This window comes from Opisthorchis viverrini, assembly GCF_000715545.1.
Source record: "Opisthorchis viverrini unplaced genomic scaffold opera_v5_109, whole genome shotgun sequence".
NCBI classification, from domain to species: Eukaryota; Metazoa; Platyhelminthes; class Trematoda; order Opisthorchiida; family Opisthorchiidae; genus Opisthorchis; species Opisthorchis viverrini.
Window position 1 is genome coordinate 1,196,620 of NW_008751764.1, and position 17,165 is coordinate 1,213,784.

A 17,165-nucleotide genomic window follows, 5' to 3' on the forward strand; every position below is an offset into this window, starting at 1 on the left:
TCTCTTGTGGTAATTCAGTGTGGATAAATTTTCGTTTGTTTATGAAGCCTCCGGTTGAGTGAATAGATCTTTCAACATTTCGGTCCACAGTTATGCTACGAACTTTGCGGCTGTCAATGCGAAATTCTATGGACATCTAGGTATTCATGTGCGCCGGTTACGCGCGACCACGAACGATGATGGCACACGTTCCTTCCAATTTCAATTTCCCTCCCACAAGCAGTTCTCAATTTACTGCGTTAGTTTAGTCAACCCACTGAATTTAACTTATTAGACAGAGAATATAGTAAAACCGCTCCCATCTGGATAGCCAAAAATATCGAACTTGCTGCTGGGCTCACACAGAAATTATATTACAAAAAAATGTTCACCGAGTTGACGGTAAATAATTTATGTAGATTCGGATTCGCTACTGAGCCACTCACATCGGGCGGTGGGACCTTTATTATTGATGAATTCAACTGAGAATACCACTGTCTCACTGAATATTTTCTCTTTTTTTGAATGGCTTACTTAAATATCCTTGGCTGGCTGTTGTTTGTCAATGCCTTCATGTAGCTCCGTCAAACTTTACGCAGAAGTTTTACTGAAATCATCAGAAAACAATGGAAAACCGTTTCAGTATGCGAAGGTACCATTTGATGCTGTTCTACCTATCTAATTATATAAAGCCGAAGAAAATATCACATAAACGTGGATAGCTCCTTCAGTTCTCATTATTTGGTGTTTGAGGCAAGCGTACATTTAGGGCAGTAGTCTCCCGTGTCAGTTCATTGAGGGTATGTAAAGTGTACATCGTAGAAACTTGAAGTTCATGTTATCAGTACACTGACCAGAAAAATTGTCCGAGATTTGTGGAACTGGTTTGGAAACACATTTCACTATCTGTCAAGGACAGTTGTACAGAAACTCCAGCAACAGCTTGTACATCATAACTCCATATGTTGCTCAGTTCGCTGATATGGGTGTGGTAAAATAATGGTGTTAGAAAAGCGAGACCGTGGCGTGAAAATGAACTCAAGAACTTATCCAACGCATTCACAGCCAGTATTGTGCACCCAACCGTGGTCTTTGTTAAAAGAGATTGACTGATGACAGATTTCAGTGACGCTATTTATAGGCTGATCACTTGACCCGTTCTTTTCCAGACACGTTTGTGACAAACCCGCAGTTCATCATCGAAGTTACTGCACCGGATCTTGACGATAGTCAGTATGTGTGCAACGTTGTCATTGGCTTGATGCAGAAACCGTTAGGACAAGAGGCGAGAGGAAACTATCATTACATTGGTTTTGCAGTGTACGCGGTAAGTGTGCCATCGGAAGATCGTTTTGTTTCTGAACAGGACTTTAAAGAATCCTATGATGGTGTACGGATATTCCGGCTTGTTTCAGGTTTCACCCGCTCAAGCAGTCCCGGTGACCCGATTCTTTGTTCAACGTACACGGCCCCTGAAAACTCCTCACTTTGCAGACGTGCGTGAAGTAACAGAACGCTTCAAGGTTCCTCCCGGTCGCTACATAATCATTCCAAGTACGCATAAGCCCAACGAAGAGGCGGATTTCATAGTCAGAATTATCACGCAACACGGAATTAGACACAGGTAAACAAGCTGTTTTGGTTGCTTTTTTGTCTTTGCTTGTAAACGACTGCTGCACTTTGTCCAGCTAAGTACTACTCATTTCAGAATATTCACTCCTTCAGCCACTCTTTCACAGAGTATAATTGTGACCTTTCACTTTGGGACAACGTAAGGGACCGAAACAAGGGCGCTGAATTCATGAATGGAGGCGAGAAATCTTCATCTTCAGGAGGTTTCTTTCTTTGATATTTCCACCGCAAGAACCCCAAAACTTATAGCTGGTACAGTTTCTTTCGACTGTTTCAGCTGCCACATTCTTTGTCAGTCCCCTTGCTGGACTACAGCTTAGTTTGTACTAACCTGTACTTGGCCACCGAATTCCATTTACAGACCCCTCTACTTTGACATAGGTTTTTACTATCTTTGATCATTCTCGATCATACGTCTGCCTTAGTCACTGATTTGGAATTCCCGCTCAGTGTTATGGTGAAATATTTTGGCTGCCACGGTTGTGCTGCCCAGTACTCATCAACCGTCATCTAACAGCGGCTAGGAGCAGCAGATTGCATTTTGCCTGTTCAATCGATAAGTAATCGGAATGAATGGCTTTCTAAAGTTTTGGTCGTTCACAAAATGATCTCAAATAAATTTAATAAAAGAATGACACACGCCGACGCTACTTCATGAGTCTTTTAATACCTAACCAGTCAGAATAAGATGCGATGCAGAGAGGCTGAGTTTAATTTTGTTGAAAAGCCTTGATGAACATCAATATAAGCAATTAGAGAGTGTACCGGCCACTCGTGGCCGAACGGTTAAGTGTTCAAACTACTAGCCGGGAGGTCGCGGGTTCGAGACTCCTCGGAGTTTCGTGAGATGCGCACTGCTGATGATTCCCAATAGGAATGAAACAGCTGCACAGTGCTTCTCGGCTTTTCAGCATAGATTGGCTTCACTTACAGAACGAAATCTCCACACTAAGTCATAGCCTTCAACTTACGAACGAACTGAACATATGTCGCCTCCATGGCTTGGCTGTATGTTTCCTACGCTCTCATTTTCTGATGATCAAAACTGTAGTAGCTGGAATCACTGTGCCCCTGATACACGGTTTGTAGCTGATAAATTGAACTGAATTGAATTACAGGGGGGTCACTGGGTTGCACTGTGTGCATGATCAGCGTAGAAAGGAAAACGGACCGTCCGTTGTCGTGGCGGTTTTCCGTCTGAGTATTCGAAGCGGAGAAGGTACAATCAGATCGGCTGTGAGATAAAATTTGTGTGTTCGTACATTGGAAGAGAAACCGCGGAGAGTAGAGCTCAACTCATAACCAAGACAGTTTGATCTGTTAGGGAAGAAAAACAATGAAAGGATTCTCATTTTGAACAAATGCGGATGGTTAACAACGGTAACTACTTCGTACTCCGCTGCAAAGATTATAGGGGAGGTTCTGAGAAAGCCAAGTACCAGGGATTAGGGATATTTTTCCTAGCGACTAGGACCACTTCGGAGTAATCATGGTAAGCTCAAGTGAAAAGCCATTTACAAGGATCTTGGAGTGTCTGTTCTGAGCTCTACGATTATCTCCGCAATTTTTACAACCAGTAATGATACATCTCAAACCGCTGACTAATACTTTACACTTCCAATTTTTCATAATTACTTTTAATTACATTTCGAAGTCAACCAGGGATATATATTCTAAACTTAGCTTGGAAAACTAGAAGCAGTGGACAGGAGTTGAAGAACTAGGAGGAAGTATCCTGAGCACACAGTCCACGACATGCAACAACCTTTTGAGCATTCAACCAGTTGTGCCCGTGTGGTCAAATCAGGTGTGCGATGACTTTAACAATGGTCTAAGACGTGCAGAGTATGATATTAGTTGGTTCCCGAAGTGGCGACTTTCAGAGTCAACTGTATGACGGTTGGTGTGTAAGTGGTGACAGGAAATATCCCGGCATGCGCCAAGTTTCGTTCAATAAGCCTCCAGGCATTATGCATGGGATAAGAATTTGAGTGATGGCGATTTATGAGATAATACAACCAACAGATGGTGGATAGTCGCACTTCTAAACATACCCAAGGTTCACGTGTTTCCAACTCAGCGCGTCATTATGATCTAGTTGGTTTGTGTTAGAAATGGCACAACTTTGGTGTGCTGGTTTTTTACAACTTGGAGATAAATTCCAACAACATGATCGATACGTCCACTTTCCTCACTTTCCTCAGAATGCTGGATAATCAAAACGCCGAAGTTGCACAACCACCGGTAAGGATGTATATCTTCTCTGTTTCGAATTATTACAAACTGAAGAAAAAACTAAATTTCTGAGTGAGATGACTTGTGAATCGAAAGTTTACGGATACTTTCTGATAGCCGGTTTCAGTTTGTAAGTCAAGTTATTCATTCTTGTGCCGTTGGAGTTGAAAAATCAGAAAATTTTTCTTTCCATTCCGACTCAAAGGATCATTTATGCTTTTTAAGGATTCGAAAACTGTTTGAATGGCCACAAGCTCTATTCGGAATGAAGTAATCCAACTTAACTTAAATCCTATCACATATTAGTGGTTACAATCTATAGTAATAGTAATAGTGATCAATAGCTTTCTTAGCCACTCGTATTAGAATAAGTCTTCACACTTTCCAGTACTCGTTTGTCCCATTCTATTGAACTGTATCACTTATGGATATTGTACGTAAATTTACTTTAAAAAACCCTGAACTATAGAGGCGTGTGCTTCATCTGTAAAGGGCAGAGAACCAGCGGAGATACCAAGTCTTTAAAAGTCACTAGGGAATAGAGACCACCAACAAGGTGAGCTCGTGCCTCGCATGAACAGCCTCCTTAGTACGGTCTGATTATCGTGCGCCCTAATTGTGCGGTGACATCCGGTAACTTTTGTTTATATAAAAGCAATACATCCAAGTTGGGACTGATGCAAAGTAGCAAGGGAGTTGGAAATTTTGGAAATGGATGGAGAGTAGCCCACTCGAGTATCTTCAGACAAGTTTTTGCCACTTGGAAACGCCTGGTTCGTATCTCAGCACTGTGCAAGAAACAAGACGCCTTTCCTGGTCTCCTGCACTCACTCTTACCGATACGTTGTAAGATAGTTTGAAGCTTAGTGAAATACACTCATTTGCATACCAATTTGGTTTTGACGGCTGACTCACCTGCAGCCCAGTTGAATCTCTCGTTTATGACGTCCTTTAGCAGTAGTGAGTAGTTTTTTATCACGATATCCCGAATATTGTGCCAAACGAAGCATGAGGTAGCCTGGTGAAACTTATTAGGTTGCTTGAAAACATCATAAACGACAGATGCAGCTGGGTTCCAGGTGAGTTTCTCGCAAGACCAATTTTGTTTGCAAATGAGTGTATTTCACTAATTTCGTGCAATTTAGGTTCAAGTAGAACACCAGGTTGACGGAAACTCGGGGAATGCGTCTACCTGATGAACCTGAAGAAGGGCGAAACCGGTCTTTGGCTGTCAAAGAGTATTCAGCAACCTCGTGAGTAGTCCTTTTTAGGAAGATATACTGCAATATCTCGAACAACGTATGAACTGAAACATGAGGAGGCCTTCTTACGGCACAATCAGTTGTAGAACATCATAAACGAGAGATTCAGTCGAGTCTCTGGTGGAAACCAAATTGATTTGCAAATAAGTGTGTCTCCCGAAAACAGTGCAATTTGGGTTCAAGTAGAACATAGGATTGACTGAAACCCGGGTGCTGCGCCAACCTGATGAGCCCCAAGAAGGGCGAAACCGGTCGTGGGCTGTCGGCGGATTTTCAGCAACCTAATAAGTAGTGCATCACGTCTAGTTTGATGCATCTTCTAGGGCAAAACAAAACTGGCCTTCTTAAAATGGTTGTGACAAATCGTTGCAAGAATTTAGTGTGCCAAAGTGGCCGGATGATCAACCTGGATCGGAGCACTCACTGTCACCTAAATGCGGTTTTTTGTGGAATTATTCAGGCCCTTTGGCTTAAAAAGCGCAGAATTCAGGCACAAAATGCTTGAAAAGTTAGCAATATACTTTACATATACTTTTTCACCATTGGCACAGCTCCATATCCGCTTCAGACAACCGTGAGACCTTTATAATGGCTTTGAAAATAAATGTTCCACCCTTTAATAATCAAATAAGTCTCATTGTAATTTCACACTGTTTTCTATTCGATTCAGGAAATCAGACAATCGGTCCAGCTACAATCCGCGATCAATGTAAGTTCAGCAGTTTGTTTTCGTGGAAGTGCAGAACCATGGATGCACAGTGTGTAAATCTGAGTTTTGCGAACGAGTCTATAGGACTGTGGCTCTGAGCTAGGGTATGGTGAACAAAGACTCCCGTCTCAGATCATCAAACCGAAAGTTCTGTTTGTATAGTAAATGAATCAAATGTTTCATTGCGTGCTTATATCAACGGAAAATACCCTGGAACCATTTTGCCTTTAGACTAAGCTGCGCCTTGTGAGTCCCAGTTATAGTTAACATGTTGTCTTTCACAGGAGCTCGAGATACCTCAGTCATTAAGGGGTGAATTTACGGATCGAGAGGCCCGTAGCGCTGACCCGGGCACGGCAACTCGACTGCTCCTGTCCAGGTTTGAATAACCGAGCAATATCTCATCCTTTCTTCGAGTGGCATGGCAGCTCGACGCCAAGAGTATGTCACAAGTGTGTGACAAACAGCTGTTTATCCATGAAAAGCTTGCCATCAGTGAGTGAGCTTCCAATCTCATCAAGCTGCACACTGATGGTTCCAGATAACTGGCGAGCACGGCATACGCTCCGTCGGCAGACAGCAACATCACCAGCTTTGTCTTCATGGAGGCCAATTAACATACAGGCATTTCGATGACATAGAACAGTACTTCTACCTCGGGCCTACCCTCACAATTCGGAATAGATGACTTTCTAATTTCGACCATCTAACAAACTTCCAATTTGGCAGTGCGAACTACATAAAATGGTTTAAGACTTTAAAGGCAAAAAACAACTGGTTTACAATGTGTACAAAACCTCTGTCCAAATTACCCGCTGTGGATCGTTCTTCAAATACACCTCTACTTGTACTGTATATCTACAGAAAGAAGACTGTTGGTTGACGAAAAGGTTTGAGGAAGTCTGTGACCAAGAAAGTCATTCAGTCCATGCAGGGCAACTTCAAAAGATTATTAACGAAAGCCCTTTGCGAGGTAAGATGTACACATATTGGTTTTACCCACAGATCTTCCCACTTTTCAGCCGTTCTCGCTTGAAGTTTGTCGAAGTCTCGTAGCTACCATGGATGTATCCTTGATATCGGTTTGAATACATACTGCTTAAGAGGTGAACCATTGCAAAAGTTTGAGTTTACACTTATTCCATTACCTCGCTATTCACAGTATATTCCAGTATGACATGCCGTAAACCCATTAATCTTAAGTTATTGGTGGTAGTACGTAAAATACGAAAACTGAAAGTGGCCTGAGATGAAATCAAAAGTTGAAAAAACAGCATCTTTCTGAGGCGAAACCGTTAACAAGCTATAAACTCGTTGCTTTCAAGCGTCTTGGTTCGTGTGTCTTACTGGACGGATTGGTCAACGCTCAAAAAAACCCGTCTGATGCTCATCAGGACCGTATAATAGTTCAAGATTAAAATGACTTATACTCTACTTGAACGGAAGATGTATAAGTGATTACGGATTGCTTCAATTTCCGTTTCACTAAAACCCAACCTGAGTCTCTTTCTGGAGTTTCTGCACTTTGATCTTTACAAAAAGGAGTCCATTAACTACCAGTGAAAGGAAGACCCTCGCTGTGGAGCTATCTATCAGAAAATGCCAACTGAACAGTTACAGACTATTGGACAGGGAAGCAAAATTCTCATATGCATCTTCTTTACAAAAACTGACTATCCGGCTTCTTGCCGAATGCGTCTTCCTGAACTTTCCTGGATACTCATTGACTATCATTCAAAAGTTACAAAGGCAATTCCACAAATTCCGTAATAAATCTCACCTTTCAATAGACGCGAAGCAGATTTGCTAAAAAACAACATACTACTCGCATGCCTCATCAGTAGTATCCGCTGTTACGCCAGTTTAAACACTTCATGTATATCCACAAATTGTGCAATAGACAGGTTAGCTGAGTGGAAAAATAGCTTATATATAAACCGGTAGTAGTGGTTTTGGGCTGTATCGGCTTTATAATCGTTCTTCGCTACACAGGAACCATGCACTGGAAATTGGATGGTTTGTGCCAGCGTTTAGCTGACTTTCTAAAGGCCTCAGTTTCGATCATTGATCATTGGTGTCTACCATCTTTACCTACAGCACTCTACAACCAAAGTCTAAGTAGTAACGCAAGGAACTTTACGAATAACCTGTGCTCAATATGTAAACAAATTAGTCAATGTGATTCTCTGTTTGGTCGATGGAAAATCTTTGAGAATTAGCTACATAGAAAAAACTGTGCAGTGAGACCTACAGATTACAGTTTTAGGCTGCTGTTCACATGACCAAACAACTATCACTATGTTTCCGCAATTAATTCAACTGCCGAACGAGTGACTTTCGATCAAGCCAGATATTGATACATGCAGTCGATTCGAACATGGTCAGGTTGTGTTGTCAGGGCTTGCGATGTGGACACAATTCTTATTACACATTTTTCGAGTCTCCACAATGACCAGTGGCTTCTTGTCATTGTGTTTCTGAGGACTCATTTCCCAGTGATTTCTGATGGGATTTTCAATCTCTGGCATGGTATTCATCAAGCCATCTGCTATGATGAGTGACTGAATTTGCAGCAATGGATTCATGAATCAGTCAACAGATGGTTAGATCCAGGACAACTGTGGCTCACACTTTTCTGAACTTCTGATATCTTACATCACTAGTTTTGTAAAGAAAAATACCCATCTGTGAGTTGATTCGTCTGGGCCAACCTGGTGAGCAAACGTGCTTAAGTGTCGCACGACTCAAATTAGCGCGTTATCTACTTCCAGGAGCTATTCTGCGATGTAATATACCGAGAATTACTTGTGTGTTATGATCGCTGTATACCTTAGCGTTTGAGGCGGCTTTAATGTGTTAGACTATATCCCTAACCTAAGTGTGGGCCTAGAGCAACCATTCAGGTAGAATGGAACTTTCAGAACTACTGGAATTTTGGAATCGCATCGAACAATGGAAGGTAAGTCTTCATACATTTAGATTTTACATAAATTCTTTTAGGAGCTGGTAAATAGCTCACTGGTTTAAAAGCAGCTGGATAACTAGATGGAACGAGCATTCCTTCGAGTGAACTAACCGTTAATTTCATTGCTGCTAGCTTTAAAAACCACATAATTGTTGTATAGTGGTTATGGTCGCCACAGTTTCATGCATTGATGATCTGGAAAGGTGGGGTTAGGTAGCTACGTACTGGAGGTGATAGCTGATACAATTAGTGCGCCAATTAATGGGTGTCAGTGAACTTTTCACTAGAGGGATCAGGAGGGGAGACATGCATTGAAGACGCCAGGAAGTAGGTGCGCAGCTGAACTATGCGTCACAATGTCTCTAACCTCCGACATGTCTCGTCTCCGGCCTACATCCAGGGAGACGGCAATAACCTCAAGGACTTCTCAATTATATGCGACCAGTTCAGCGCTACAGGCCTGCAAACATCCGCTTAGACAGAGCACAACTGATTTTTGGCCGGATAAGCTCTGGATATTACAAAATAGTACACAATGTCGCCGACGTTTCAACTATCAGTCCAGCTGGCCTTTGAGGCACAATTTTCAATGCCCATTAGGTACGAAACCCTGAAAAGAAAGTAGTGATTCAAAGTGCAAAAAAGATCTAATTTGGTTCTACCTTTACAGTTCGCAATGCAAGTGACCTACCTGGTTAACACACTTTGAAAATACATTTTAACTAAGGACATTATTTGTATAGACGGAATACGCTACTCCTAATGTTGCTGAAAAATCCTCGACAGCCCACGACCGGTTTCGCCCTTTTTGAGGCTCATCAGCTACGCGCAGCCCCCGAGGTTCCATCAAACTTATGTTCTAATTGAACCGAAATTGTATAGATTTGGACGAATACAATTAGTTGCATATCAATTGATGTTCTCAAGTAATTGATTGGGCTGCATAAGGCCGTCTCATGTTTCAGTCGGTACACCGTATAAACTACTCACTACTGCTAAAGAACATCATAAACGAGAGATTCAGCTGGATCCCATGTGAGTCTGCCATCAAAACCAAATTGATATGCAAACGAATGTATTTGTACGGGTAAGTTTGAGGATCGTAACCAGCCAAAAAATCAGTGGTGGATCGTTAGCCTATTCAAACTGATCTTCTCATGGTAGTTGTATAGTTTGTACTGTTATTTTTCTGAACGATGTAATCAAACACGGCAATCCGCGTGCGACGCCCCAAGTTGTACGAAGGTCGGTTGCGAAGAACTGATGGGTCAAAATCGGGACAAAGCTAACTTGCAATAGCAGACTGGTATCGGTCACGGGGGAAATGTTGAACTGTGGGACTTGCTCATCACTCAGGTATAATACACTGTTCTACATTAATGGTTCACAAGACTTTTATTTTGTCATTCCCTCACCTTTGTACGCAGGGCGTCACTTCCTTACCACCTTATATTAATCGACTGAGAAGGCAAAAACGTACATTCTGTGAAGACGTATGACACACAGAGCCGTATACATGATCAGCGATATTGTTCATCAGGGTGGGATATGAATATAAAACGATTTCATGAGAGCAGTCCGTTTACTTATCAGCCCTAGCGTCAACCAAGTGAGAGAGGACTTATGGTCGATCGAGAGCAACATTTGTATCGGATGATATGGCGTGCTGACTGTCAGACAGAACGTGTAGAGTTCTACCAAAGGAACTCAGACTGAGTCCACAGTATCTGGTTAGCTTTCCATTCACTGTCACACGATAGGTAATCATGAATTTAACACCAGAGTCTATCCTGGGCCAGAAGTCCCGCCGATCATACCCACGTAGCCTATTAAAACTGAGTATATAGAATGGCCGAAAAAAGTAAACGCTTACCGCCAAAAGAATCTATCTACACCACAGCATGACTGTTAGTATTGTAAAGGGTAATACCATTCTGGCTCTTTTTGCATACATTCGAGGACTGAATTCCACAGATCCAATACACTATGCGAGGACTCGTGTGGGTGATGTTTCACAAGGTTACACGTGCCTTGTATTATCCTACAACAACTGTCTCCAAGATTACGCTCGGGTTACAACTCGAAGGGTCAGTTAGGCTAACGGAGTGAGCAAGGTCATTGAACCCATGGGCACTCAATTGAAATCTTGTAATAATGTTCAGCCCACCTCCTTATTCATATTAACAGTTAAAGCACCTGTCTGGCGGCCAGCGCCGAGATAGACAGATACAAGTAATCAGCTTTTAGAATAAACCCCTGTGTTGAGTGGCAGGTCCTTTACAAAGATCTACAAACAGGCAAACCTAGTCGGGTAAACTGCAATTCGCACATCTGACCTGATATGACCACCATCCATTGCAAGCATGCTTCTGGCTTTGTAATTTGAATATGTTAGGCTACGAATTAGTTTTTCTAGTTACAAGCCTCAACCCAAGTCGCTCAAAAAAGTGTAATTTAATCTTCTCCACCCAAGTCATCATTCAAGCCCGGTAGCCATTTAACATTAGGATCAAAGCAAAGAAATATGTGAACTAGGGTATACTTGCCAAAGTCCAATAAGGTGACAAGGATAATCACCTGGATCCTCTTCTGTCTGTTTCCAACTTGCCTTCTAATTTAGCACGCCTATCTGATGATCGAAGAAAGCCTGAGTGGCGGGCTGACTGCCTGCCAGTTACGTGAAACATTACAACTTGCCGGTAAGTTTATTTCAAAATTAAACTTACGGGATTATTTCGGCTAACGTTTTTGTAACGGTTTCGTCCTAAGAGATAAATCTGTCTCTTAGATGGATAGATCAACACAGTATACACCAACTCTCTCTCAAAAAAAAGAGATCACTTGGAAGAAAGGATATAACCATGACCGATCCATAACAACACTGAGTGTCAGTATCAGGAAGGTCAGATTCCTGAAAGTAACCTCAGAACGCCCGGAACCTACTGCTGCACCAAAATCTCAACCGGAAAGCCGGTAAGCATCCAGGCCAGTCAATCATTCAATCAATTCCGCAAAAACTGATGAGTGTTCATGCACGCCGCAGAAGCACGCCAAAAAGACGAAATAGACCAATCAGTAAAAAAGGAGGCACGCAACAAACCAACCAACGCACCAACACGAAGCGACCCTAATCCCAAAAGGACCAATCTAATTACGCACTGGCCAATCCTATCGCAACCGTCAAATGTTCTTCAGAAACTACATAAACGCAAGTGGATGCGCAGGAATTACCAAACTAATCGCACATTGACGATGTCACCTCCCGTAGTGAAGAAACATTAGCAAGCCAATTGCTAAGAACGCCGAACAGAACCACGGCCACCTGATCAACAGCCAACAGGATATACGTAGCGTAGCCACTAAACCTCTATTTCTGCAGCGAGATCGGACACAACCCAGAAGAGACATTGAGGCTGGGCTGCGGCCAAACTGTCCAAATTAAGATGGGAGGTAGGTTTTTCACCCATGAACAGGGAGGCTTAATTTGAAGGAAGACCAATGAGTAACAAAAACGAAGCGAAGAGTGAGGATGTAAGGAGTGAAAGCGCTTGACTAACCTTAAGGATGCCTGGTCCTGTCACTAACCCTAATCGGCGGAGTTTCATAAACGGCGGTTTGTTCAGTCTTCGGTTCACTATACTAGCATGGCTAATTTGACCAGTATCCCCATTCGGGCCTTTGAAAGCACTTTTCGACCTTTTCGTTTGCCTTTTGTGGTTTTGCGTCATCCTACTGTTACTGATGGGACACATACGTTTCTCACGGTAAACGTCATGCTTAAAAACGACTGGGAAAACGAAACTGTATCAAGCTGTCAACAGAGCCTCCGGCAGATCACAGAATTGTTACCTTTAGGCTCACCTGAATCTGCAAGGGACATATAGTGCTAAAATTTGACCAACGTTCGCGTAAATCTACAGCGTCTACCACCTTGAAAATGGTCTCTCATTATTGCACCTCGAATGTGTGCCGGCTACAGTAGCCCAGGTTCCAGTATCATACTGAGAACAACTGAAAAACACACCGCTCAAATAAACTAGTAACATGGAAAGCCTTGATTATTTTATTGTAGCGGAGTATATTGGCTAACAATAGTATTGTACCCTTCAGTGAAATTCGTTCGTATTCTTCTCTTGTCCTTGTGTTTCAGGTTTTCAACTTAGCAATCTGGTGCTGAATTCAATTTCACTCCGATATGTGCATCCACAAACAGGCCTCGTAACCTTTGAGGACTTCATTCACTGCTGTGCACGATTAAAGGCTGCCTTCGAAACATTTGACGCGCATCCGAAAAACCACAGTGGGGAAGCTGTCTTCACTCAAGAAGATGTAAGTGATCAGTGCATTTTGTAAGTTGTGGGGCACAAACGATGATGCAGAGGGTAAGAAACGTGACCTGGAGGCACGCAAAAAACGAAGTTCCTTCACAAGAAGGCTTTCTCGGGTTCAGAAGTAACAGTCATCTTCTCGTTTTCTTCATATACCGAATCGAAGCTGAACTAGAAACCGGGATTAGCGAAATACACTCATAGGCCAAGCAAAGTAGGTTTTTCCAGAGATTTACCTGGAACCAAGCTGGATCTCTTTTTTTAAGGTGTCTCCAAGCAACTGCGCCTACCTCCCCCAAGGAGGAGCTCCAAGGAGGGCAAAACTGGTCGTGGGTGGTCGAAGAATTTTCAGCAACCTTGTGAGTAGTGTATTACGTCCACAGAAACCGGGATGTTTTGGCTGACGTACTTTCAAAATCCGCCCCCCTGGAAAACCATCCTCACAACTGCGGTAGAGATCTGAGAATTACCAAAGGTAGATGGGCGAATGAATGTACAAAACCGTACACCAGGTCAGGAAAGATGAAGGTGCAGTGGGGAAGTGGAGCAAAAGCATAAAAATGGCTAACACAGGATAGATAAAAGTGCATAGGATTAGCTTTCGTGGACGTCTTGAAGGCTGCAATCGAGTAATGCCAAACACCTAGGGTCCATATTTGGGATGTCTGCGTTAAACATAGTTCTCCTCATAGTTTAATTTATCATAAAAGTTAGCTATATTTCAGGTTTACGCTGGTGCTAGCAAGGCACGCTCAGAAGCTGAAAAAGTTATTTCCAAAAATGGTTTGAGAATAAAGGGTACAGTAAATGTTTATAGCGCAAAGTGACCCATCATGTGTTATGCAACACACCTTATGTCACGTGACATAATTCGTTCGATAATAAAAAGCCAAATAAGACTTGAGTTTCTATTTAAAAATCATTCTCATCTTTGCTTTCCAGTTCCTACGAATGACTACTTATCCTTGAGCATAAGAAATATTCCAAATACAACTATTTTCTCCGTGTGTTTATTGCTGAACGTGAATTTCGGATGGGAAAAAATGCACAAAAAATTGGAGAAACTCGCGAGGATATCACACCAATCCGAACGTCGTAATTTCAGCCAAGTGATCATTCAGTAGGAAACCGAATGTATGGTTCAGCTGTAGCACCCTTAAGGTGCCTAGCTGCCATGCCACCCGAAGGTTGCACGAGGGTTGGGATACTGCCAGGTTGCCCAAGCCTAGACAGGGGAAGTCGAGAGACAGAGGTCGGGTTCGAACCATGGAACTTCTGATCAGTAAATTCGCGCTCTAACCACTTCGGCCATCGAATGTATCACAGCAAACAGTTAGGCCGTCGCATGCTTTTTTTCACCAAGCGGTCACGCATCTCGCAAGAAGGGAGAGCAGTGAGAACAGGCCGGTCTATCCAGTCATGGACAGTAGCGGTTATGTAAGTAGCGGAACTCAGACCAAGATTCGGACTGTGACATTCCGTAGTTAGGACATCATATAAGACTTAAGTGGTTTGCTGCAGACCGTTGACGCACCGCTACACGACAAACTAATGGTGATGAAACATTCAAAACTAAATTGCATTGTTCAGCGAACAAACCAAAGACCATCGACGTGATGTTGCTCAGCCTGAGGGCTCAGCAACCCATTCCACCTACTAGCAAAATATGCACAGTCTATTTCAATAAATACTGTTAATCGGGACCGTTGTTTGGGGCGTCGGTTATGATCAGCATCAGCACCGTACGATACTGTTAGTTTAGTCCTCAATCGCGCCCGAATTTAATTGAACAAACTCTTCGCCAAAGTGTGTGCAAAGTGTTTTCACCCCAATGGAAAATCTTGTATCTATCAGAAAGCACCAGTGTCTCACTGCCACACAACCATTCCGGGTTGTTTATCGAAAAGGACAAATGGAACTGAGTGAAAGGAAATTCTGAAGGACTTAGCCAGAGCTGCTGGATGGAGACCAGAATCCAAAGCGAAGACTGGTGTTTCGTCAGGGGGTGCACCAATCTGCGTTAGTACAGAAAAAACGCCATTCACACATACCAGTTATTCAAATCTGAAAATAGGACTACTACACTGGACTCACATCACCTCGTCAGTCACTCAAACTTGATTTCAAGAACCAACTAACGTAAATATCGGTCAGAACCATTCTGAATCATGACAGGATGATGAGTAATCTACCCATAAGAAAACTGGCAAACGGAGCGCCGTTATTGTCCGGAGACTAGCCACTCCTAATAACCGAAAATAGCTTGGATTAGACGTAGGTGTCACGTGCGGGGTACGGACCAAACGAAGATAGGCTTGGATTGATCAGAATGCAAACTAATCTCAATCGAACATTTATAGTTCGGCTTTTCTCGCCCCCTCACGAAGACTCTGGTGTGACCTTGTGGAACACACTGTGATGACCCTATAAATACTGTTGTAATAATCTTCCTTCTTCTTCACCGTCAGCAAGGCATAACAGCTATTTGACCGTCAGTTAGTAGGATATCTTCAGAATACTATACAAAACGTGACTGGCGAAAAACCCGTTGTGGACTGCCAGACTGGAGACTACTTACGTACCATTCAGCTGCAGCATCCTTTCGGTGCCTAACTGCCATGCCACACGAAGGAGAAACGAAAGCTGGGATACTGCCAGGTTGCCCAAGCCTATACAGGGGAAGCCGAGAGGCAGATGTCAGGTTCGAACCACGGACCTTCCGGTCAGTAAACTCGCGCTCTAACCACTTAGGCCATCTCGTGCAAGGAATATAATGCAACGAGCACCGAATGCGAAGAACATAGAAGGCGAAGTCCACCAATTTCATTTAAAGGAACGAACAATATAAAAGTGTACATTGAAAAAAGCGAGATCACCAAGTAGGAGACTCAGGAAAAAAGAAAACAAATGCAACGGATATCGTGGGCTTCGAACGCATCGGTTAGGTTTGGGCAATCTGTCAAATATAAATAGTGTTCTAAAAATATCTGAATTTCGTAAAAACGAAAGACGTGTTTGTAGTAAACAAATACAATTATGAATAGGATCTATGTACAAAGTGAACCTTGGGGACTAGTGTATCACAGAAGTAGGGGGAAAACTAGTGCGGAGGAATATCAACTGTTATACCAAGTCTACGCCAATCCAGCTCATATTCTTTGAGACGATCAAAACTCCGTGAAAGGTACCTACACTTATTGAGTAAAGCGTGAGCATCCTTCCACTTAGCCTCATCAAGAGCTGCCACGAGTTTCGCACGCTCTGCCATCAGGTCCCGTGAAATTCTATGAAGCAACTCCTTCAATGACACTGATAACTTGGAAGCCTCATACCTCTTCTCTTTAACTGCAGTAAGCAATTCTGAAAATTCTTCAATCTCTTCATTGAGCTCGAGCATTTCAGTTAGGAAGCCTGGATCCAGAATGTCCGTGTTCGATGATGCGTCGTCTGAGGGATAATGCAGGGACAGAAAGTAGGCGAAACGACTTTCAGGGCGTTCTAACATAGCATACGCACGATTCACGAAAGTCGCGGCATCGGCAGCCAGTTGTTGTTCGTACGGCGTGGTACGCGTAAATTTATCTGGATGCAAACGTTTCTGCGTCTCACGCATACGCTGCGCCAGGTCTGCCGGATCAATATGAACTGTGGGTTCACCATAACCAAGGACTTCAAAGTAAGTCCAACCCCGTTCCACAGGCTGAATTTTGCCACACTCGCAAAAAAATTCATTGTCCCGTACTGGACGGTTACAATTCCAGCATTGCCGTTTGTCGGAAGGAACGGTACAAAAAATGCGTGTGACCGAATGGATGGTTATGTGTTCGGGGGTCGATAAAGTGGTATGCTGAGGTCGACAGGCTATGAAGCAAAAACTTGAAAAGTACGAGGGCAGTGAGTTTGTCCATATCCGTCGAAATCGCGTGACCGATGGTCCGAGACGAAACGACATGTTACCGCGTCAATTTGGCAGTGGTTGCTAAAACAAGAAAACCAAGTAGGTAGAATGGGGCAAAATGAAGAAAAAGTTAAAACAAACTTATCGCGGCAACCTT

At 43.0% G+C, this 17,165-nt stretch overlaps 2 protein-coding genes across 2 annotated transcripts in view; one reads left to right on the top strand and one right to left on the bottom strand.

Annotated features, from left to right (window-relative positions):
* Nucleotides 1–14,096, top strand: part of T265_13827 (hypothetical protein) — a gene marked incomplete at both ends in the record, with an annotated part of 70,566 nt that extends 56,470 nt beyond the window's left edge. The window contains 10 exons of the mRNA XM_009170708.1: nt 1,149–1,306; nt 1,395–1,603; nt 3,816–3,855; nt 5,779–5,817; nt 6,682–6,790; nt 6,823–6,869; nt 8,708–8,776; nt 11,403–11,481; nt 12,933–13,111; nt 14,053–14,096. Coding sequence (XP_009168972.1) covers nt 1,149–1,306; nt 1,395–1,603; nt 3,816–3,855; nt 5,779–5,817; nt 6,682–6,790; nt 6,823–6,869; nt 8,708–8,776; nt 11,403–11,481; nt 12,933–13,111; nt 14,053–14,079 — 956 coding nt within the window. The remainder of the gene's footprint in view (nt 1–1,148; nt 1,307–1,394; nt 1,604–3,815; nt 3,856–5,778; nt 5,818–6,681; nt 6,791–6,822; nt 6,870–8,707; nt 8,777–11,402; nt 11,482–12,932; nt 13,112–14,052) is intronic.
* Nucleotides 14,097–16,303: 2,207 nt separating this feature from the next.
* Nucleotides 16,304–17,165, bottom strand: part of T265_13828 (hypothetical protein) — a gene marked incomplete at both ends in the record, with an annotated part of 94,150 nt that continues 93,288 nt past the window's right edge. The window contains one exon of the mRNA XM_009170709.1: nt 16,304–16,810. Coding sequence (XP_009168973.1) covers nt 16,304–16,810 — 507 coding nt within the window. The remainder of the gene's footprint in view (nt 16,811–17,165) is intronic.